This window comes from Camelus ferus, chromosome 5, assembly GCF_009834535.1.
Source record: "Camelus ferus isolate YT-003-E chromosome 5, BCGSAC_Cfer_1.0, whole genome shotgun sequence".
In the NCBI taxonomy this organism is placed as follows: Eukaryota; Metazoa; Chordata; class Mammalia; order Artiodactyla; family Camelidae; genus Camelus; species Camelus ferus.
In genome coordinates, this window is record NC_045700.1 from 78,693,777 (window position 1) to 78,716,860 (window position 23,084).

Sequence of the window (23,084 nt, forward strand, 5' to 3'; positions counted from 1 at the left end):
ATCTATCTACACTTCCCTTGCTCTGGGTACCCTTCTCAGGGGCTTGCTCACGTACCCAGGTGCAGCAGCTCGGTCACGATGGCCTTCCCGATGCCCGTGCCTCCGCCAGTGACGATGGCCACTTGGTTCTGCAGCAAGCCTGCCACTAAGTAGCTTTTGCCCTTGATCCAAAAGCTCATGGCTGCGAGGGCTAGAATGCCAGGAGGGAACGCCACACCAGCTCACTGGGTCCGGGCCGCCTTTAAGGCGGGCAGGACTGAGCGCGCGCACCCACGTGACCTCCCGAGCCCCGCCCCGCCGGCTCGCGTCCCCTCGCGTCGCCCCGCCCCGCCCCGACGCCCCGCCCCCCGCGCTCCCGCCGCTGCGGCTCTCCATCCTTCCAGTGCCGGAGGACCGCTCCCCAGCGGTGGCGTCCTGACCATCCTCACCTTCCTCCTGCCTCTGTCTCCCGCGCATGTAGTAGGTGAGACTCCTTGTTCCTTGTGTGTGTGTTTTATTTCAGTGTTTTGTGGGCCGGGGAAAGGCAAGAAGACAAAAAGTGGGAGTGTGCTCTATTTTGAAAAATTCAGTCCTCATTGCTAATAGGTCTCACTGTTAATTAAAATTAAATCTCCAGTGCATCTGGGAAAAGAGAGGCTGCAGCTCGGGAGCCTTGCTGCGCCCGCCTGCATTGGACTTCGAGCGATGCTCTGACTCCAGCTGCTATGTGCGGCTGGCTGGGAAGGAAAGGGGCAGCCGTAGCTGAGGGGGAAGAAACCTCCTGAAGGGATGGTAATGAGGGGGGATGGGGGGAAAACAGTTGCCGTTCTCCTCAGAATCAAGATAATAAATGATTTTTAAAATAAACTCGAGCCCACCTTCACCTCACCTCCCTCTCCTTACCCAGGAATGAAGGGAAGAAGCAACCTTTGTCAGTTTTGAGATTTGCTCCATTTCAGCTGGGCTCCATAAATTGATGATTCCAAAAGAGGATCTTTCCTTGAAGGGTGTATGCTTCCTGCATCTGCAGGTGTGTATTTGAGAGCCTACCTTCTCGTTCATTCCTTATGCAGGGGAGCTAGTCTCCTGAGAATGGGGAAAATATCTTATTTGTGTTTTGGTGCCCAGTAACAGTGATTTATTATTTAGATTCTCCATCTTGCTTTGCACTATTAACCCACCATAGTAAAATTACACCTGGATTGGCTCTGTGAAACTCCACTTAAGAATTTGGCAGATCTAGGGAATGTGTTAACATTCCAGGCAGGATGCTGTTTCTAAGTCTGTTTTCAGAGAGTACTGTATTTTCCCCTGCAAGGTATTAAAATAATGTAAAAGGAAAGAAATGCCATCATCCTCTGTGGGGCACACCACCTAGATATTCACAAAGTGAATTGGAAATGGATCTGGTTGAGAGTGGAATCAGACATCACTTCCTCCTGTTCCTCTGTCCCCCTGCTCTCTGACCTTTTGAGAAACACTTAGCCCTCTGTCTTTGTTGCTGACAGATTCCAGTCTGCACTCATTAAAGAAAGAAAGAAATCTCTTCTGCTTCTTACTTAATAGATAGTTTCTCAAGGAATCGCTTTTACTACTGAAGTCAGTTATGTAGTTATGACCAATTTTTAAAAAAATTATACCATCACCTCTTAAAAGAGATGTACATTTAAAGAGGAAAATTCAAAGTACTGGTGCAGAAGAACAGAATTCCTGGTGATTTGATCCCAATGACAAAGAATTTTTTTAACAGGCAGAGAAATATTAACTCAGTTCTGAGGGGTTTCTTATTCCAGAAAATTCCAGGCTTTCTTGGGAGGAAGGAATACTTTAAATTTCTTTCAAAGATACTTTTATTGAAGATATAATTTAATGTGGTTTGTGACCTGATCTGGATTTGTGGATTCACGGAGCTCTGCCATGTTGGGTCACTGCGGGCCTGGCCATACTGCAGCCTCTGTGTGGCGGCTGAGTGCCTCAGAGAGGGATTCTGCAGTCCTCTGGTGAAAAAGTACTGGACTGGCTTCAAGCCAGTTTTCCCTGCTGAGGATGACAAGGAGCCATTCCTCACCCTCAAGGAAGTGGCACTACAAGCAGTCAGAAAGCTCCTTTTCACAGTCCAGAGAAAGCCTGTGAGTAAGAGTGACGTGGAGTCTCCTCGAGAGATCTTTTGTTAAAAAGGCATGTCCTCTCTGCCTCTGCCTCTGCCTCTGACCTCAGTCAGGGTTTGAATGTCTGCTAACCCGGAAAGGCCTGGGGGCTCAGCAATAGTTCTGTCTCTTGGAGGCTCTTTGTTTCCAGATTTTAATTCTGGCTCCAGATTGAGCCCTCTCTTCTCAGGGCATCCACACCACGCTGCACTGACCACCCCTTTGACTGAATCAAATGCTGCCCTGAGCTCTGCATCACTGCCCTCTTTGTCCTGGGGGAAAAAGTCATCTCCATGGCCATGATCCTTCCACACTCCCACTCTGTCATTAGCACTGACTCAATGCATCTTTTAAGATGCTCTTGCTGCTCACCCATCTTCCCACCCCTCCCCCACCCCATCTGCCTTGTAACTTCATTTTCTCCCCTAAGCAAAGCAGCTGCTGGCTCAGACTGACAGGGGCCTGTAGGAGTCTCAACATTGAGACTCACAGAATCTTGGTGATGAAGGAATGTCAGTGTGGCATCTAGCCCCACTCTGCCTTGAGATAAAAGCCATCCCGATCCAAATATAAGTGAGATTCTTAACCAGCTGACAATATTCAACCAACATTTACTGAGCACCTGTCATGTGCCAGGTACTGTTCTAGGCATGGGGGATACAGTACAGTAGACAGGCCAGTTAGGTGTCTCTGCCTTGGTAGAGTTTATATTGTAGTATGTATATATGTTGGGAGTTAGGGGTGGAAGGGGTTTGTGTGCTATGAGAGGTAGGGCAAAAAGCAAACAAAAAATCAGGTAGTAAAGACCAGATCTTACAGTTCTTATGATAAAACGATACTCAGGCTCGTTCTATCTAACTACTCTCACTACCGGGAGCTATTTCCTATGTATACAATCCAATGCTCCCCAGAAGATGGACCAGCCTCAGTGTGAGAGCTTTTTAGGACTAGGAGACAAAGGAGGTACTGCTCACAGGACCACAGAGAAACAGGCTGCAGCCTGACTCTGCTCACAGCCATTCACAGCACCCTGCTGGAGGCTGTGAGTTCTAAGCTGCTGTCCCATCATTTGTTTCAATCACTTGACACCAATCTGAACCAAATTTCCTTCCATCTTTCTTTTAGTGAGACTGTCTCTCTGAGAGGGGCTAATAGTAATTTTCAGGGGAAAAGTGGGAAGCATTTTACTTCCTGGTTGGCCTAGTACATCTAATGATGGTAAACCAAGATGCTAGTGGGAGAGCTTGACCACCCCAGACGGGTGACATGTAGCCTGGCAACAGATACACCAGTCAGGAAAGAATGGCAAGAACAGCAGGACTAGAGCAGGGCACAGTTCACTGTGGTAGTTGTAAATTAACCTGAAAACGATGATACTTTACCCTCCTGGGTCCAGTTCAGGCTCCTTGGAAGAAGGAGATGTGTCACTATCAGTGAAGGTACAAAAAGTGAATTCCTGGTTGTTCTTAAACCAGTGGAGCAAGGCACCCTAACTTGGAAGCTTTATAAGCCAGAGGATGACAAAATGGCAGCCTATTTGTGATTTGTTTGGGTTGTTTGTCCACATGGTAATTTATTTAAACTTGGACTAATTACAACTATTAAAATCAGGAACTTTCACATGAAATTTCAGACAACCCATACAAAATGGACCTGAATTTATCTAGGACAGCAGTTGGCTGATGACTGGGCTTGGTGGATGGAAGAGAAGAGAACAGTAACTTCCTAGTTCAGACAAGACCTGAGCTCTTCTGTTTACCATACCCCCCGCTACTCCTTGTGTCTGGATGCTAAGGCTTAGTGTCCTTGCCATTTATTAGCCTTTTCCTGCCTCATTCCGTCCATATATACTTGTTCCCTGCAATTAATATAAGAGCAGAGGCTTCAAAGCTTCCTGGTTTCTCCACCCACCAAGTCCACAAGTTCTGCTGAGTATCTGAGTGGGTTTGGAGAAGGCACTGGATCAGGTCTACTTCAGAGAATTGTGAGCAGAGTCCAGGGAAATCACGCCTGATGGTGAGAGATGCATGAAGCAGCAGTGAACCACCACTGTGGAGGTTGGGGTGGGAGTTAATGACCAAGTGACTGACTAGATAGGAACTGGCCAGTGGGGAATAGTGGCCAGACTTCCTGCTGATGACTCAGCCCTACGAAGGCACTATAGGTAAGTTCATTCGGTGGTGTCTTTGGGTTTTTGAATGCCGAAGAGCTGTTGGTTTTCTTCTAATAAAACTCCCTTATGGAACACTGTTTTGACCGTCTCATCACAAGCAGAGGATGGTATCTGTCTTAGTCCATTTGGCTGTTTGGGCTGCTGCGACAAAAATACCCTAGGTTGAATGGCTTAAATAACAAGCATTTTTTTTTCTCACATTTCTGGAGGCTGGGAAGTCCAAGATCAAGGTGCCAGCATATCCATTATGTGGTGAGGACCTGCTTCCTAGTTCATAGACGGCCATCTTTTTGCTGTGTCCTCAAATGGCAGAAAGAGCAAGAGAGCTCTCTGGGGTCTCTTTTGTAAGGGCACTAATCTCATTCATGAAGGCTCCACACTTGTGACCTGTCACCTCCCAAAGACTCCACCCCCTAATACCATCACATTGGAGGTTAAGATTTCAACATGAATTTTGGGGGAACAAAACATTCAGTCCTTAACAGTCTCATATAGTGCATTGAAATCTCTAGTGGGCTTCTGGTGGAGCTTGAGCCAGCATGAGTGCAATATCCTTTGGTCTGGACAGCTGAGTTTCAGAATACCTGGCCCACCCTGGAGAGTCAAAACAGCTTGAATGAGCCATTATCAAGGATGGTGCCATTTTATGCTCTAACTGTGAAATGCATATTAGCCTATTCCCCAGGGCTGATGAATTGGAACACAGCAGAGGGTTGAGACATAAAATAACCTTGACAGAAATAGTGTATTGGGTAGGATTTCTATGTAGCTGCCTTAAGAGAACAAAATAGTCCTGGATTAAAACAAGCTAGATAATCACCTTTTTCTCATATTACAGTCCAGAGGAAGAGTGTTTATGGCTGTAAGGAGGGCTCTTATTCCTTCCTTCTCATTCCTCTGCCATCCTTTGGGGTTGCCCTTGTCTGCATGGCTGAAGATGGCCCATCAGGTTCACACTCCAGCTCTCCAGAAGGTGAAAAGTGGAAGGAGAGGGCAGAGGTGGAAGTTACACAAGTCACATTTACTCACATCCCACTGGCCAGAAATTAGTCATATCAGCACATCTAGCTGCAAAGGATGCTGGGAAATGTTACCTTTACTGGGGAAGTCTTGTGACCAGCTGAAATCTTCATTATTAAAGAAGAAAGCAGAGGAGGAACATTTAGCAATTATGCCATAACTGGGCTTATTGAAGCATAGGGAAGCTTATTAGTGTCTCTTAAGCTTTTCGTCAGTCTCTGACACAATCCGGTGAATCCACTTCAAACAGCTCCCACTTCCATCCAAATCATCATTCTAGTCACTTAAGGACATTTTGTTGAACACCTGCTTGTTAGCCTTCTCGTATGATACCAGTTCATAGAGCTTATAGTCTAGTAGAGGAGATAGACTGTAAAGAAGTAAAATAACAAAAATTAATCGTAAATGTTGCTAAGTGCTATACAGGAAGTGGGCTGTTGTGATAAAGAATAGTGAAAGGCAGAGCAAGAAGCTTGTTTTAGGTTTTGTGTCAGGAAAGCCTTACAGTGGTGACATTTGACCTGAAGGTTGGGGAATATAAAGGCATGTGAAGGGGCAAGAGTGGAGCAGCATTCCAGGCAAGGCAGACAGCATTGAAGAAGACCACCAGTGGGAAAGCATTTGATAGTCTTGACTGCCACACAGGCAGACAGTGTGATTGAAGCATAGGAGCTGTGTATGAAGGAGGTGGGAGAGCCTAGGGTGGCAGGATGGGGAGGGGCCAGATCATGCAGGTCCTTAGGCTACACGAAAAGTTTGGATTTCATTTTATACCAATGGGAAGTCCCTGGAGGCATTTTAAGCAGAAAATGGCATGATTTTATTGATGTTATCAAAAAAATCTTTCTAACTGCTAAGTGGAGAATTGGTTGGAAGACAGCAAGAGTAGAAGCCAGAAGATAAGGAGCATTTTTAGAACCATAGTAAGAGATGACGGCTTCTTAGACCAGAGTGGTGAAAAGTGTTTAAGGAAAAGTGGAGAATGTGTTTAAGGATTATCTGGAGAATTTCCTTCCAGAGTGGCTTAATGTTATTGTTATTTTATGCATACGTTCTAGAGTCTGAGTCAGTACCTTAAAACTTATTTTTCTCCCAAGGATGACTGAGAATTCAGAGCTAATGGTGGACTGAGGTTAACATTCTGCAGTATCACATTCATTAATTCATTTGGACTGGGGGTGGAGGTGGAGGATGGGCAAAGCCTACCTTCCAGAGAAAAGAGCAAAGCCCTGTCTCTTCTCTTAATGCTATTGATTAAAGCCTTGGAAACTAGGGATTTTTCTTTTAACCCTCTCTCTTATGAAATCTAAAAGGAAGGAGAAATGTTCAGAACCTGCTTCTCAGATCAAATACTAACAGCATAATAAAGTGTACAAAATGTGGAAGATAATTAAGTCAGCCTCTCTTAACAGTTGATCGTGTCATATTTCCAAGTTGGCATTTTCCCTTCCCCTTTGTCCTATCAGGTCAGTAAGTATGTAGCAAGTATCTGCTACAGTTCCAGCACCGGGATCTTCCCGTTAGAAGTAAAGAAGTATAAGACGGTTTCTGATTTCTAAAATTTTATAATAATGTTTCCTGGAGAGGTGAATGAGAAATCATGAAGCCATTCATAATCAGAAGTCCAAATACCCTCATTGCAAAATAGTACTTGTTTCATAAGATTGTTGTGCCCAGAACAGTTGCACAATACCTGGCACACAGGATTGTTCCAAAATTTTTTTAATGTGTAATTAAATAGGGGAAATGCATGTATAAGCAACTAATACAGAAGTTAACAAATTATACAATCAGTAAGTGTCATCTTTAATGAAAATAGGCACTTGTAGAGTTTCCTTCTCCATCCCTTCCTCCTTTCCCCTCCCCCTTCTCCTATCCTCTTGGTAACACTAGAAGATTGAGTCTGCTGAGAATAAAGATAATGAGTTTGGTCTGAACCTGCTTAGCCAGAAATGATGAGATAATTTATGTGGAAAATATCCACTAGGCTATAGGAAATACATCTAGATGATCTATTAACTCTTGACATCTGGATTTGGGTATTCTTGGCATAGAGGTGTCCTATAGCTGTAGGCAGGAAGGCCCTTTATTTCAACAGAAGGAAGAGAATGTACTATTGAGAACAGAGGGCAGTAGATAGAGAATTCTCAAAAGCACTAGCAATTATGGGTCAGAGAAGGCAGGTAGGGGAGTAAGAGAGACAGAAGGAGGATTTGAGAGGTAGCAAGAAAATGAGGGTAGAAAGTCAAAGGAGGTGAGGGGAGTCAAAGAAAGACTTGGAAATAAGCAGAATCAAAGGCTCTGGTATAGATGAATAAAGTAAGAATGGTGAAATTGTCATTGTGGTCACATTGGTGACTTTCAAGGTTGTATTTGTTGACCTTTAATTAATAAACTGCCAGATATTTCTCCAGCAAAGATAGGTTTATTCAGTATCAGCAGAGAATTGCAGTTTGGGGTCTACAACCATGGGGAGCCACATTCAAGTCCTCAAATGGCAAGGGAAGGAAAACCCTTTTATAGAGGGGAAAAGAAAGTTGGGAGGGCTATAGTAGACAGAGAGTCCATGGCTTTTCATTGGCTGAGTTCTTGCCAATAAAGAAGAGTTTTTCGGCTTCCTGTTGGTATTTGCTATCATCACAGGGCATGAGAGCTCCCCTTTCTGGTCTCCCAACTCTGTTTAATTGAGGTTTCTGTTTATTAAGTTTTCACATATTCCAAACACAAAAGGGAGACACTGTCACCAAAGGAAAGAGGAATGGAGGTGGGGCAGCAAAAACCAACTAAACAAAAAACATCAGCTGTCTGCTGCAGCCACTAACACTTGACTTTTTCCAAATCTTGATGGGAAAATTCTGGGCTTTGGAGTTTGTGCAAGTTAGGCTTAAATGCAGTTCTTTCACTTCTTTATTTAAAGTAGATGAGGTTAATAATGTCACAGGAGGACACTAGAACCTACTTTATCACAGAAAGCTCCTGTACCCTGGGTCTTCCTGCTCTTAGAACATTGTTTGCTCTATGACACATCACCAAATGAATTCCATAGTCCAACAAGCTCCATGTATTACAATGTGAAGATAATGGTACTTAACTCTGTTCACAGAGCCTCCCAAAGCTAAGTCAGTCTGTGAGGACTTTGTGAAACCTGCCAGTTTTGCCAATCGGTGGGCATTTTCAGTTCTGTCACTGAGCGCCTCATTTTTTTCAGTCACCAGGCTATGTGCCCTAGATTCAAAGGTGGTTAAGACCCAGTACCTGCCATCCAGTGGGGAGACAGATAAGACAATTAACAATTAGAGGGAAAAGGAGAAGAATTTAGGTAGGAGGACAGTGGAGGAGAGCTGCCTGCTGAGGTCACTCAGCCTTTGGGGAGTTTTGGCATTTGAAGAAATATGATGAGTCGATCTTGGTACCTGATAACAACAAAGTTGCATAATTTTAAGACATGGGATTTGCTTCAAACTGAGTGGCATTTAGAGCCTAGTTAGATTTTTGACTGTACCTTAATCCTCTCCCCTCCCATTCCCTACCCAACTCTGGCTGGGCCAGTCCACTAAACATTGGGGCCATGTAATACAAATAAGAGGAGAATTAGCTTCGTTATTGGGGGGAAAAAGGGAGACCAACAAGTGTGCATGTGGCATTGAAAAGAAAGAAGTATTAGTGGGTGAGGGTGTAGCTCAAGTGGTAGAGCACATGCTTAGCATGCATGAGGTCCTGGGTTCAATCCCCAGTACCTCCTCTAATAGTAAATAAATAAGGAAATCTAATTACCTCCCCCCACCAAAAAATGAATGAATAAATAAATAAATAAAAATTTAAAAAGAAAAGAAAAGAAGTACCCAGAGAGCACTTAAAGAAAATGAGGATTTGAGAATTAGCAACAAAAGTTAACAGAAAGCTGGTACCCTGGAGTTAACTGCAGAGTGTACAATCTCCCGGAGCCTTGGAGTGGCAGAATTATGAGTAGAATCTATTCACAGTCCACTGCAATTCTCAACTCTAAGTACAGTTACTTGGAAATTAGGAAATTTGGTAAATAATTTAGAAACTTTTCATATCAATAGAAGCTGCCACCATGGTCATTAAGACAAGTATTTTCACAGTACAATTGCCAATAATATATAATAATGGGGCCACTTGGCTCCTCCACTAAGTTTAAAACCAGATTGGTTAAAAGTGCCTGAGAGTATTCTGGCTAATAAATGAAAAAGAAACAAAAGCAAAGAGAATAGCATCTTTTTTTGTATTTTTTGAAATTTATTTTTATTGAAGTATAGTTGATTTATAACGTTGTATTAGTTTCAGGTGTACAGCAAAGTGATTTAGTTATACATATACATATATATTTTTTCATATTCTTTTCCATCATAGGTTATTACAAGATATTGAATATAATTCCCTATGCTATACAGTAGGTCCTTGTTGTTTATTTTATTTATACTAGTTTGTATATGTTAATCCCAATCTCCTAATTGATTGAATTATAGTTGATTTACAAAATGATACTAGTTTCTGGTGTATAGCAAAGCAATTCAGTTATACGTATATATTCTTTTTCAGATTCTTTTCCATTATAGTTCATTATAGGATACTGAATATAGTTCCCTGTGCTATACAGTAGGACCTTATTGTTTATCTATTTTATATATAGTAGTATGTACTTGTAATCCCAAACTTCTAATTTATCCCTCCTCCCCACAACAATATCATCATTTTTGTAACCCCTAGTGAATAAATGGGTCCAGCCAGTGGTCATCAATGGCTACTAATTTCACAAAGAATCAAGCAGACGTTAAGTACCTTCTGGTAGAAATGCAAAACACCATCTATAACGTCTTGCTAAAACAAACAGCCCGCCAAAAGAATTCCAACCTGAATCTGATCAAGCCTCTATTTAGCTACCAATTTATAGAAAATACATGGTTCAGAGGAACACACTATGGCAATGCAATCAGCAACATCTAGGCCATGAGAATCTGCAAGATCAATGGCCTTTCTTAAACAAGTAAAGGGGAAGGAAAAAAATTGGTGGGTGAACATATAGACCTGTTCTGTCCAGTATAGTGGCCAGAAGTAGCCATATGGTTATTTAAATTTAAATTGATTAGAATTCAATAAAATTTAAAATACATTTCCTCAGTTGTGCTAGACTCATTCAGGTGCGAAGGCAGAAAGTTCTGTTGGACAGCATTGCTGTAGACAAAGTGTACGATCTGTTTGCATTATACAGACTTTATTTGAATCCTAATTCAAGAAAATGGACTTTAAAATGTTAAACAGGGCAATTTGAACTGAGTATTTGATGATATTAAAGAATTGTTTAAAAAATTAGCTGCAATAATGGTATTGTGATTATCTTTTTTAAAAAAGAGAGTCCTTACATAAAAAAGATATATGCTGAAATAGTTACAGATGAAATGAAAATGATGTCTGAGATTTGCTTTTAAATAATATGTGGAGATGAAACAAAGTTGGTTTTGAATATTTTGATTATTGTTGAAACTGGGTGATTGGTGGTACAATGAGGGTTTATGAAAATTATTCTCTTTGCTTTTTATAGGTTTGCCACTTTCCGTAACAAAAGATTCGCCTCTTACATATGTCTGAAACTTTCCATAATAACAAGTTTGTTGGGGGTTTTTTTGGGGGGGGTATTTATTTTTTTGGTTTTTGTTACTTTAGAAGCAAACAAGCAGCTACCAACTTAAATGTGACTGGCTGGATATTTGCTAATTGGCACCTCTTCAGCAACAGCATTCAAATCATTTTTTTCCTCTTAATGGCTTCATGCACCAAGAACACAGTCCAATCAGTTTCTTATTTAAAAGATGTTATATAGACTCTCCTCTCTCCCACCTCTCTTTGCCTGGAGAATTTAAAAAAAAGGAGAGAAAACATTAAGAGTGAAAAGCCTGCATCTTTTCCACTGGTCTCCCAGATGTTGGTGTCACAAATTCCAGTAACTCTAGTATCTTGGGCCAACAAGAAGCCAGAAGACAGTTGTCTTTCTAGAATACCAGGGAAGACATGGTTGGTGAAGGTATGCCATCTTTGGATGGCTTGCTCAAAGGTGCATTCATCCATTTGAGTATAGTTGTAATGTGTGACCCAACAACCAGAAGCCAGGAGTGCTGGTCCCAGCTGTATGAATCCCCATCTATGGTGGGAGGAAGAATGACCCTTTGAAAAAATATTTAAAAAAAAAAAAAGAATGATCCCTAACTTCTGTCTGTAAGTCCTCGTCACCCAACTTCCTTATACTTGGAATCTCCCAGCTAGACTGATAGGTTTTGCATGACACATGTTTGTTTAAGTGACAAAAATATGGCAACACAAAAATTTTTTCTCACAACAATTCATTCTTGTATTTCCACAGCACTCCTGAAATAAAGTATTATGAGAAATATAGGGAGGGGAAGGCTTCTGCCAACTTGAGGACCATTTCTCAAACTCCTCTCCATCTCACCCTATTCATTCCCTACTGATGGCTTTGCTTTCTTGTCTTTTAAGTGGAACTCATTGGGACATCTTTGCATAGCCCCATCCTGGCACAAGCTCTGTGATGTGTGCATCGTGAGTTTGTTCAAGTACATTGGACTCTTCACAAGGAATTGCTGGATTTGAAGACTAGGATGGAAGAGCTGGCACCAGTGGAAGGCGAGGGCCGGCTCCCGAGCCCCCACCAGGGCTCTCTGAGGAAGGTCGTGGCAGCTGCCCTGGCCCTGGATGGGGAATCCACAATGGGTCGTAGGAAAAAGAAGAAGAAAGAGTCCCGCCCAGAATCTATCATCATCTACAGGTCAGAGAGTGACAAACTGGATGAGGAGCCTGGGGAATTCGAAGGTGGAGACCAGCCTAAAGAGGAGGAGGGAGATGATTTCCTAGACTATCCTGGGGATGATGGTAAGTCCCTTGGGGCCACCTGCTTAAAGCCATAGGAAGGAAACCAAATGAGGATCCTCCAGAAGACAGGCATTGGCTGACTGACCTCCTTGTTGATACATTTCTTCTCGCAATGTCGCATTCTTCACTCAACAAATTGACAGTATTTATTGAGCATTTATTATGTTCTCTTCTAGGTGATATGGAGGCGATCTCCGCCCTTTTGGAACTCCTAGTGTAATGAAAGAGACAAATTTATACACAAAAAAATTAGTAATACAAGTCTACTGTGCTAATTACTTAATACATGTAAGATAAACAGTAATGGTTGACTTTCCTTAATAATCAAGAAAATGTGATTTATAACAATGAGTTATTGTAAAAGAAGAATGGCCAAAAACTGGGTAAAACATGATAACATCAGTGTGAGGAAATGGATATATTCTCATACACCTCATGAGGAAGTGGAGTCTGCTTTGACTACTTTTTAGGAAAATTTGTCAATATTACTTACATTCAGAATTCTAAATAGAATATCCTATATTCTGGAAATTCTCAGTATCTACATCACAAAACATCTGCCTACGTGCATAAAGAGGCATGTGTAAGAATGTTTGTTGCTGTGAATGAAACTGGCATGGCTGTATTAAGCATCATGACGCAGCAGTCAATGGATGAGGGAGATGTTTGTACTGCTGGATCATCTCTAAGACCTATGCCCACGGTGAACGAGATGGGCAGCGCCCCTGCTCTCGTGCAGTTTACCTTCCAGTCCGGGGAAGACAGACATTGAACAAGTCAGCAAATAAGAGAATTCCAGGTAGTGGTACGAGTTCCAAAGACAGTAAACCAGGGTGATGGGAAGATGTGCAGGCGATGGAGGGAGAGGTTGCTTCTGAGGAAGTGATGTTTGACAAATGACATGAAGGAGCCAGCCATGAAAAAATCTGGGGCAGAACTTTTAGACGAGGGGAGGCAGCAAGGGCAAAAACCCTGGCCTGGGATGGAAGCGCCACTGGCCCGTTTCTGGAAGGCTGTTACTTCTGTGCAGGGAGCTTGGAGAACGAGGGGAAGGAGGTGAGAGGAGGTCAGAGAGGCAGGCAGGGGCCGGGGCACGTTGGACCCTGCAGGTCATAGTAAAGAGCTTGGGATTGGTAATAAGTGTGAGGGGAAGCCAATGGGGAACTTTTAAGCAAAACAGAGACATCATCTCACTTATATTTTTAAACTGCCACTCTGGCTTCTCTGGAAAGAATGGATTTCAAGGGGTGGGAGGGGAGACTGAGGGGAGATGGTCGTCACTGCAGCCCTAGTGCGACAGCAGGAGCGAGAGCTGGAGGGGAGGCTGGGCTCGGAATGCAACCTGGAACTCGCTGCTGGGTTGGGGTCGGGAGTAAGGGGAAAAAAGGCATCCACAGTGACTCCTGGGGTTTTGACAGGAACTGCAGAGAGGATGGGTGGTGGTGTCCTTTACTGAGTTGAGGGAGACTGAAACCATTTGGTTTGGGGGCAACAGTACAACCTTTTTATGGGGGCAGTCAGAGTCCCTTGCCAGAGTCCTGGGCCCTGCTTGAGGTGGCTCCAGCCGTGGGGCAAGGAGTCCGCAGGGCCTACGGATCATGCTACCCAGAAGCCTGGGCCTCCCAGCATACCCGCCTTCCTCCACTTCCAGACTACATTCCACAGATTAAGAACTGTGGATTTTGCTATTTCAACACCTGCAACCTCACCACCGGGATGGCCAAAGAGGGCTGTTTGGTGGCGGTGGTGTGTCTGTGTAGGGAATGTGTGTGGTGTGAGTGTGTGTATATGTGTGGACGATGTGTGTGTTGTGCCTGGGTGCATACAGAACTTAGATGTGAAGGCTGGGATGTCCACGGCATGTGAGGAGGCCCCTCTCGGAGAAGCACAGAGGCAGGGGTGAGGAGAGAAGAGAGGTGGGCTGCCCACCAGTGTAATACACACATGGCCCCACCTGCACACACAGTAGTTGATACTCATGAACAGCGTTTCCACAGTACTTCTAGTAAACTAGAAATACGATCGCTGTGAAGTGGTGTCTGTGGTAGAGTTCCTCATTCCCGTCCACATCACAGACATGACAAGATCAAGACCAGAGAAGCGGAGAGAGAACATGAGACACAAGAAGAACCTGCCTCCCCCTTTTGTCAGGGCCCTGACAGGAGAGTTGGTCGTGGGGGCAACAATCCCAGTGGTCCCCCGCCTGAGGGAGACCCGTTCAGTCCCTCATCGAATCACTGACTCCAGCGCCGTGTCAAAGGCTCTGAAAAGACCCTCTCATACTCAGCTTCAGTCTCAGGGGGTGACGTTGTGATGAGATGTCCACTCTTCTGATCTTGACTTTCATCTCTTTGTGCCCTGCAGATATGTGGAACATGCCTTCGGACAGCCGCTATGTCACGTTAACTGGGACCATCACACGAGGGAAGAAAAAGGGGCAGCTGGTAGACATCCATGTCACGTTGACAGAGAAGGAGCTGCAGGAACTGACCAAGCCTAAAGTGTCGTCAAGGGAGATGACACCTGGAGTCAGAAAGGCCTGCCAGTTGGGAGCAGACCGTGGGCCCCACGTGGTCCTCTGGACGCTGGTCTGCCTGCCTGTGGTCTTCATCCTCTCCTTCGTGGTCTCTTTCTACTATGGCACTATCACCTGGTACAACATCTTCCTTGTGTACAATGAGGAGAGGACCTTCTGGCACAAGATCTCATGTTGCCCCTGCCTCATTCTCTTCTATCCAGTGCTCATCATGGCCATGGCCTCTTCCCTGGGCCTCTATGCTGCTGTGGTCCAGCTCTCGTGGTCCTGGGGAGCGTGGTGGCAAGCTGCCCGGGACATGGAGAAAGGCTTCTGTGGCTGGCTGTGCAGCAAGCTGGGTCTGGAGGACTGTTCTCCCTACACCATTGTGGAGTTGCTTGAATCTGATAACATCTCAGGCAATCTGTCCAACAAGGATGCCACCCAGGAGGTAGAAACGTCCACTGTCTAAACTCCCAATAGCTTACTTTATTCTTGGCTCTCAGTAGCCTGTATATCACCTTTCAACTCCAGAATATTCTTTCTTTAAATGATTCCCTCCCCTCCCCCTCCCTCCTCCCCCAATGCAAGTTCTGGAAAATTCTAGCCCACACTGATCTGTCCTACAATCTTGTTGGTTCCAGGAGGGCAGGGAACAGAAAAGCAATTTGTGCAAAATAGTCCATCCAGTGGATAAGCTCTTCTGCATTCCTTACCCTAAGATGACCGTTTATCTGGGACAGGGATCTCAGTTGTGTCAGTTCAGGAGCCTGAAGGTGTCCCTGGTGCCTGGAACCCAGGGGAGTATGTGACTAAATGTGACAGAGAGACTCAGGAGGCTCAGGGGAGACCAAGTCCACCAATAAGATAATAGATAGGGATGAAGTGAGACATTTAGGAAGCAGAGCTACTTCAGTGTAGCAGAATGTAAAGATTTGTGTGGATCACTTAGATTTTGATTTTGATATTAAATATAATTAAATTCAAATATCAGTAATTTAAACAAGATAGAAAGTCGGTTTCTTTCCTGTATAGAAGTCTGGAGGCAGACCATCAGGGAACCTTTCATCAGTAGGATGGGACCCTCATCACCTTTATCCTTAGCACCCCAGGGCTGACTACATCTCCAGCCATGATGTCCATGTATCTGGCAGAACAAGGAAAGGGCAAAGAAGACCACACCCTCTCAGGCTAAGGAGGCTTCCTAGATGGCCCGCTCAACACCTCTTAAAGCTTATTGGCCAGGCCTTGGTCATGTGACCTTACAAGCAAAAGAGGCAAGGAAACACAGCCTTCTGGCTGGGCAGCTATATTCCAGGGTAAATGTTTGGGTTCTGCTAATGTAAGAGACAAGGAAACAATGGCTATTTTGGTAGGCAAATATGAATCTCTGCCTCACAGTAATCGTTTAAATATATTCCGATCCCAAACTAGGAGTGTAGTTTGTTTGTTTTATTTATTTATTTATTTATTTATTTATTTATTTATTTATTTATTTATTTATCTATCTATCTATCTATCTATCTATCTATCTATCTATCTATCTAGGCCTAACTCTTACATGGAGAATTTATACATAGATACTAGCTACATACACTATGCATAAATCATACATAGATGTTAGCAACTCATGTACTTTGCAATTAAATATCTGTAATGCCATGTGATTTCAGGTTTTTTAGAAAGGAAGAGTACAATTATAGTAGCACAACTTTTCCCTGGTAGTAAGGGTAGGACTGTGTGGTGACATTTAATCTAATGTACAGATGAAAGACTGGGAAGGGAGGGATTGCATCTGTTAGAATCACCCCAGCAGGGTCAGTAGCCCTACGCACAAGGAAGAAAGAGATAGCTTTGTGTCATTTGTCAGACTCACTCAGAGCATCACTCATTCAGCTGTTCCTGGAGTTTAGAGACAAACACTTTCCTTGCTGTGCTGAAAAGCTTGGGTCTTCCTGGCCACTGGGGTATAAACCAGATGAATCCAGATTAACAGATTCTGAACTTAAAAAAAAAAATTAATTCCTAAGGATATCTTTCTAAGTTCAAAAAAACCCCATCAAATTCTAAGAGGTCAAGCAGGTTTTGGAGGTTTGGGTCCTTAACAAGAATAGCTGGTGCCCCTATTCATGTCTCAGGAAGAAGCTGGTGAAAGAACTGCTGGGAATCAAACCAGATGGGTCACACGTGCTGCCCCACAGAAGGCCAGGGACATTTGCCTAATGTATGGTGCTGAACTCCACCTTAAGAGGAAACCCCACCGTTAAAAAAAAAAACAAACTATTATTAGTTTGAAAAAAGACTCCAACATTTTAAAAGATAAACTTGGTGCTCTCTGGTGCTTTTGCAGAGATAAAAACAATTGAAATGAAGACGAAGGAAATAAAAATAAAGTCTGATTAACATTTGCTCACTTTGTGTTTGAGTTTCTCCAAAATTACTTTGAATGCTACACTTTTCAGAAAAAGGGTGGTGACTGTCTTATCTATGTATAATGATCTTTTTTGGCGGGGAGTGGGGTGGAATCAAACCGTTTTGTTGAGGGGCTACGGGAGAGGGTCGAAGGACTAGGAGGACAATTAGATCTGACATCCTTGTCCTGGCCAGGATCTCCACAGCTTCGCAGTCTTTGAAAAAGCTGATGATCTTAATATGGATCCTTGTGTCTTGACTGTTCCCATGTACCACTAATTTATGGGGATTCCATTTAGATGGGCTGTTTCCACGAATCACATACTTACCTAAGCCTATGTTAGAAAGTTGCAAGTATATTTGTCACATGTTTTTTTCCCCCTAGAGTTAGGGAAGCCAATGGCCAAGGGCAAAAACAATCTTGATTAGGACACGGGTAAGGTGGCGCTGGTGGAATGGTGAAGGGTAGGGGTGAGGGGTCTGGAGCAAGAGATACCTAGGGGAAGTTGACGAAGCCCTCATCCTACTTGGGCTCGCCACCTAGTGGAAGAAATGGGCTTATAAATTAAAATCATTTCCAAAGGTCTATGAACAGAATTAGGAGCAGGAGGGATAGGTATAAATGAAGGTACTATTTTTGCATGTTTTCCTTTGATTAAAAAACATAATAAAGACAGCAGGATCTACCATTAAAAAAAAATCATTTCCAAAGGGCTCTAATCGAGGTATGTAAATACCCAGACTAGGGGAAGGAAAATTTAACCAAACAGACCTAAAGTCATCTCATCTTTGCTGTCAGCAAATACCTAGAGAATTTTGGAGGAGAAACTAGAGCGCTAAGTACCATACTTGAACATTCTGTTAGCTCATGGTTACCTAATCCTCATGGTGAATGTCAAAAAGGAGGACCATGCTTTCCAGTTGATTTGCAGCCATAATATGCTGAGCTGGGTTAACCATGTCTGATCCAGCATGATGATACTGATGTTTCCAAGCCACCTCATCCACCGACATTGCGTAGCACCTTCATTTCAGTTCACGTCCAAGGGGAATAAAACCCCTGTTCTCCATGATTTCCAATAAAACAAGGTTCTAAATCTTTAACCAAACTAATTTTAGATGACTTCAAAGTTTCATCATGTCCTTGATGGCCACCCAGGACTTAAGTTTTACAGGTTTGCAAGAGATTAGTGGCCAACATCATAAGTCTTTTCCTCCTTAATTTAATTGCTAACATAAGCCCGCTGAAATACATTCTAGGCCCAAGATGAAGCCACTCCTGCCCAGGTGCCATGTTAGCAAACCAACTTAGACCACTTCTGTGTGCCTATAAATGCTCTGCTTGACCGGAAATGCAGTACAGTTGTCCTTGGCATCCACAGGAGATTGGTTCCAGGTCTCCTGTGGATACCAAAATCCATGGATGCTCAAGTCCTTATATAAAATGGCATAGTGCAGTTGGTCTTCCGTGTCTGTGGGTCTGCATTTTTGAATTCAACAAACCAGAGACTAAATTTTATGCACAGTTGGTTGAGCCTGGGGATGCCCAACCCATGGATGCAGTGAGCCAACTGTATATTCAGTCAGCCAATCCCCAAACAGCAAGCCAATTCTGGGCTCTGAACTTACTTCCTCGTTCTTCTCATTCCAAACAATGCTGACTATGTGGCTGCAGCCAATCAGATATTTCCTATTTCTCTCTTCCTTGTTCTTTATTATCTGTCCTATAAAACCTTCCTCCATTTCTCTCATTTTGCAGTTCTTTAAATGGAAGAATGCTATGTCTGCTTCATAGTGTTAAATAACATTTGCTTGTATCATCAAAATTGTCTTCTTTCATTATTTTTAACAAGCATTTTATACTTTTTAAAAATAGTATTTTAAAATTACATAGATACACTGGAATTTGACACAACATTGTAAAATGACGATAACTCAATAAAAATGTAAAAAAATAAAATAAAGTCTCATAGAACATGGTACATCACTATTCACATCTTTCTGGTATATAAACTTTTATTCCATATCTGTACCCTATTAGATTTTAATCTAACTTTTCCAATTGTCCATATAACCATTATCATACCTCTGTCAGGATACAAAGTGCACATTTTTATTTTGCATAATGCTCATGAATGCATCACTTACACAGTTCACTCTCAGAGCAATATCAAACTCAAAACACATTCCAGCAACATAAATTGTAGTTTCAAAATAAGTAAAATTCTTTACTCGCCTTTATTAACTACCCTGAAGGGATGCATAGTCTACACTACAGCAAGAGTTTAAAATACCCCTCCTATTTCAGTTATCTCTTGCTGTGTGACACCTAAAACTCAGTGGATTAAAGTAACAATCGTTTGACTTACTGGGGCAGAGCTTGGTGGAGATGATTGGTTTCTACTCAGTGTCTCTAGTGCTGGGACAGCTCCCTTGGAGATGCAGGAGGATGGCCTTGCCTACACTGCTGCCAAATTGGTGCTGTCATCTAGGTGTACCCATTGGGCTGTTGGTGCTCAGCGCTTGTATTAGTTTACTAAGGCTGCCATAACAAATACCATAGACTGGGTGGCTTACACAATAGAAATTTACTTTCTTACAGTTCTAGAGGCTGCAAGTCTGAGATCAGGGTGCCAACATGGTTGGGTTGAGCACGATGAGGTTGTAGCTGGTTGCCTTCTCTGTGTATTCATCTGATCTCTTCTTGATGCAAATGGCCAGTGGGAAGCAGGGGATGTGAATGCAAGCCCACAAACTCTCTTTTTATAATGGCACTAATCCTATCATGGGGGCCCACCCTCGTTATCTCTTTTAATTTTAATTATCTCCCAGAGGTCCCATATCCAAATACCATCACACTGGGTGTTAAGACTTTAACATATGTACTTGGGAGGAACACAGTCAGTGCTTAATAGTGCTCTTCCATGTGGCTTCCCATGTGGCTAGGTTGGGCTTTCATAGCATGCAGTCTCATGGTAGTCAGTCTTTATACATGGCATTTGGCTCCTACTAGAGTGAAAAAACCAAATCTACCAGGTACTCTGAAGGCTTTCGCCCAGAACTGGCTCAGTGTCACTTGCACTACATTTTACTGGTGAAACTGGGTTCCAAATTCAGCCCAGATTCAAGGGGAAGGGTCTATATAAGGAAGTGAATGCTGGGAAGCATGGTTATTGGGGGCCATCAAAATAACAATATCATTCTCCTTTTCTTATTTCATCCATTTCCCTCATATGCCACAGTGGTTCCCATGCACATTTCTTTCTGTCCAAAAAGCCCCTTCTCCCCTACCAGCCAGAACCCATCACCTCATCCTCCTCCTTTCCACCCAATTCTGTATCACACAAATACAAACGGATCCTGAACTCACAGGAAGAAACAGAACCAACAAAGCCAGCATCCTTTTGCTGTGGAGGATGAACAGAGTTGCCACCTACCCTGTCACAATAGTAATGCTTGCCCCCTCATCCTTGATTAATGGAGGTTTTCGCCAGGAGAAGCAGTGCTTAAAGTCCATATCCGTTCTCAGCACCCTGGCTGCCTAGTTGCCTGGAAGTGGATGATTTTAAAGACTTCTATAAGGACAGCAGAGATGCAAACAAGCACAAGTACCAGAATTTTTAAAATTTCTCCCAGAAAACAAATCTGCACTGAAGGGTGCGTGGTATGAGAAAGAGAGGGGAAGAAGGAGAGTAAAAAGAGAAGAAAACAGAGACTACATACGAGATAAAATCATGGACATAATGCGTGAAAATTTCCTTCACTATAATGATGCTCTAGTAATTTTATGACCTGTCACATAAAAAATACTTTAAAAATAATATTTCAGCTTTAAAAGAACTCCTTGAGTTTGAATCAAAAGCTTGATGAAACTTCTTGGCTCTCAGAGCAGTCTGAAAATGTCTGACTCCCCTGCTTCAGTGCATTTATTTATATAAATGCACTTCGGCTCTCTCAAGACGCCTCTCTTCTCATTTTTCCAGCTTCAGTTTCTGCTTGTCCCAGGTCCAACTTTCAAGTGGGAGAGAATCTGATTGGACTTAATTTCCTAGGTTGGGCAGAGGTTTGCAGACACTTTGCAAGTTGCCAGACCCTCTGTCCAATCAGCTGTCAGCCTGTGGATCATCTGGTATAGTAAGTTGCCTTTTCTGTGCAAGGTTCAGTTTGGGTTCACCTAGCTCAAAGGCCCAAGGTCTGCAGGGTGGACAGTTTCCTTTTAAAAAGGAGTGGCAAGTGTCGGGGCACTGTAACTGACAGCTGCCACTCCTAGAACATCTCTAGATTTGTCTTCTAGAACTAAACCTCACTTCCTCCCTTACAAGCTAGCGCCAAAGTACTGGGAGATCCTTAGCAGATGCTGTTTCATGTCTCCAGGTCTTTATACATCCCATCTCCTCTTCAGGGAAGTATGGCTCTTTCCACTTTTGATTGTCTGGAAAACTACCTTTTCTTCAGGCTTCGGCTCCAAGATCATCACATCTGATAAGTCTTTTGTTTTCCCTCTTTCGAGAAGAAACAGACTTTTAGAGAAGTTATGTGACTTTATGGATTCATGCTCATATTCGGGGAAATCTAACTCCAGATCGCTGACACAAAACGCTGTAGGTATTATTCTCAGTAAAAGAAAAGGGAAGTGAATCTTTTGGAGACGTGATTCCTAGCAAAGCAGCTCTAGATACTTAGACGAAGCTGGAAAACCGGAAAGCTTCTCCAACAGCTCGGAACGCAGGGGATCTGCGCATGCTCAGGGCGTCAACGCAGCGTTTCCCCGCCCCTTCCAGGCTCGGCGGGAAGCGGCCCTTTCTGCGACTCTCCGGCCCTTAGTCCGGCGGAACTGAGTTTCGGCGCCGCAGGTTCCCACTCGGAAGAGGCGAACGGGCGCTTGAGGGCCTGCAATATGGCGCGGTCGGGGAATAAGGTAGAAAGATAATTTGGCTTGGTCCTTGCTAGTGCCGGGGCTTCCGGAAAAGGTGGTTCGGAAGTGGGAATCATAGGATCACGGCGGTGCCCAGGAGTGGGGAGGGGAGATGATGGTGGTGGCCTGGGTCCGGAAGGCCGGGATCCAGGGATGCGCTGTGAGAAAGCTGGGGATTTGGAGTCTGAAGACCTGAACTTGACCCTCGCCCACTCTCCACCCCCCGCCGCCTCGTCAGCCCTCCCATCTTCTCATTTCCTCTCCATCTGGCCTCCTCCGGCCTTCCAGCCCACTCTGCCTCCCCTCCGTACCCGTATCCCAGCCTACCCCCTTCCTCCGACTCCTCTGTTACTTCTGAGCCCGGGTTTTGAAAATCTGTAAGAATGGAAGTTAGCCACGATAAACACCTATCGCACAGCTTTGTAAAACTTCAGAGAGGGATTGTGAGTAAAATAACTTGAAGTATAAAACGCCCTGTTATTACCTCTATAATAATCAAATGTTTCACATTTATTGAAAACTTAACTCTGGTAAGGCACTGATCTAAACACTTTATTCCTGTCTCATTTATTCTTCACAACAATCTCATGAGTTGAAAACTATTATCCCCAGTTTACAGGTGAGAAAAGTGAGGCAGTAAGTAAAGTGATTAGCTCAAGCTCACCTCGTCCGTAAGTGGTGGAACACGGATTTGAACGTAGGCTGTCTGCTTTCAGAGCCCTGGAGAATGTCTCTGTTACTAGGAATCTATGACCCTAATTGTCCCAGATTAATAACATTATGATGAATTTTAACAATGATTTTTAAAATACAGGCAGAGAGTAATTGTCTTTGAAGGGTCACTAGAGGGAGATGTGTTCCAGGGAGTTGATTCATTCATTAGGTATTTTACTAGGCATCTCATATACAGATAAACAAGATAGGAGTTTGAATCACTGATTCCTAGTCCTCTCAATTCTGCGTCGGGAAACGTTGATTAAAAATGATTAGGAACATATGCCACTCACCTCCTTTGTT

The 23,084-nt window shown here is 43.5% G+C and overlaps 3 protein-coding genes across 7 annotated transcripts in view; 2 read left to right on the forward strand and 1 right to left on the reverse strand.

The window, feature by feature from the left end:
• Nucleotides 1–252, reverse strand: part of PECR (peroxisomal trans-2-enoyl-CoA reductase) — a 29,535-nt gene extending 29,283 nt beyond the window's left edge. For 2 of the 4 annotated variants that reach the window (XM_014561069.2, XM_014561070.2), the window contains exon 1: nt 56–251. In XM_014561069.2, the coding sequence (XP_014416555.1) occupies nt 56–179 (124 nt within the window). In that variant the 5' untranslated portion in view covers nt 180–251. Of the gene's footprint in view, nt 1–55 lie in introns of all 4 variants that reach the window. The other 2 variants (XM_014561068.2, XM_006186819.3) reach the window with 2 other exon arrangements.
• A 79-nt stretch (nt 253–331) lies between these two features.
• TMEM169 (transmembrane protein 169) lies at nt 332–17,149 on the forward strand. Of its 2 annotated transcripts, XM_032480186.1 has the most exons (4): nt 355–463; nt 887–1,009; nt 11,833–12,225; nt 14,590–17,149. In XM_032480186.1, exons 3-4 carry the CDS (start codon nt 11,955–11,957, stop codon nt 15,210–15,212), a joined length of 894 nt encoding a protein of 297 aa, XP_032336077.1. In that variant the 5' UTR covers nt 355–463; nt 887–1,009; nt 11,833–11,954; the 3' UTR covers nt 15,213–17,149. The 2 variants fall into 2 exon arrangements, with proteins under 2 accessions (XP_006186882.2, XP_032336077.1); XM_006186820.3 differs by lacking the exon at nt 887–1,009 and having other exon boundaries at nt 332–463.
• A 4,784-nt stretch (nt 17,150–21,933) lies between these two features.
• XRCC5 (X-ray repair cross complementing 5) overlaps nt 21,934–23,084 on the forward strand; it is an 82,699-nt gene continuing 81,548 nt past the window's right edge. Inside the window, exon 1 of the mRNA XM_006186906.3 lies at nt 21,934–22,070. Coding sequence (XP_006186968.2) covers nt 22,050–22,070 — 21 coding nt within the window. The 5' untranslated portion in view covers nt 21,934–22,049. The remainder of the gene's footprint in view (nt 22,071–23,084) is intronic.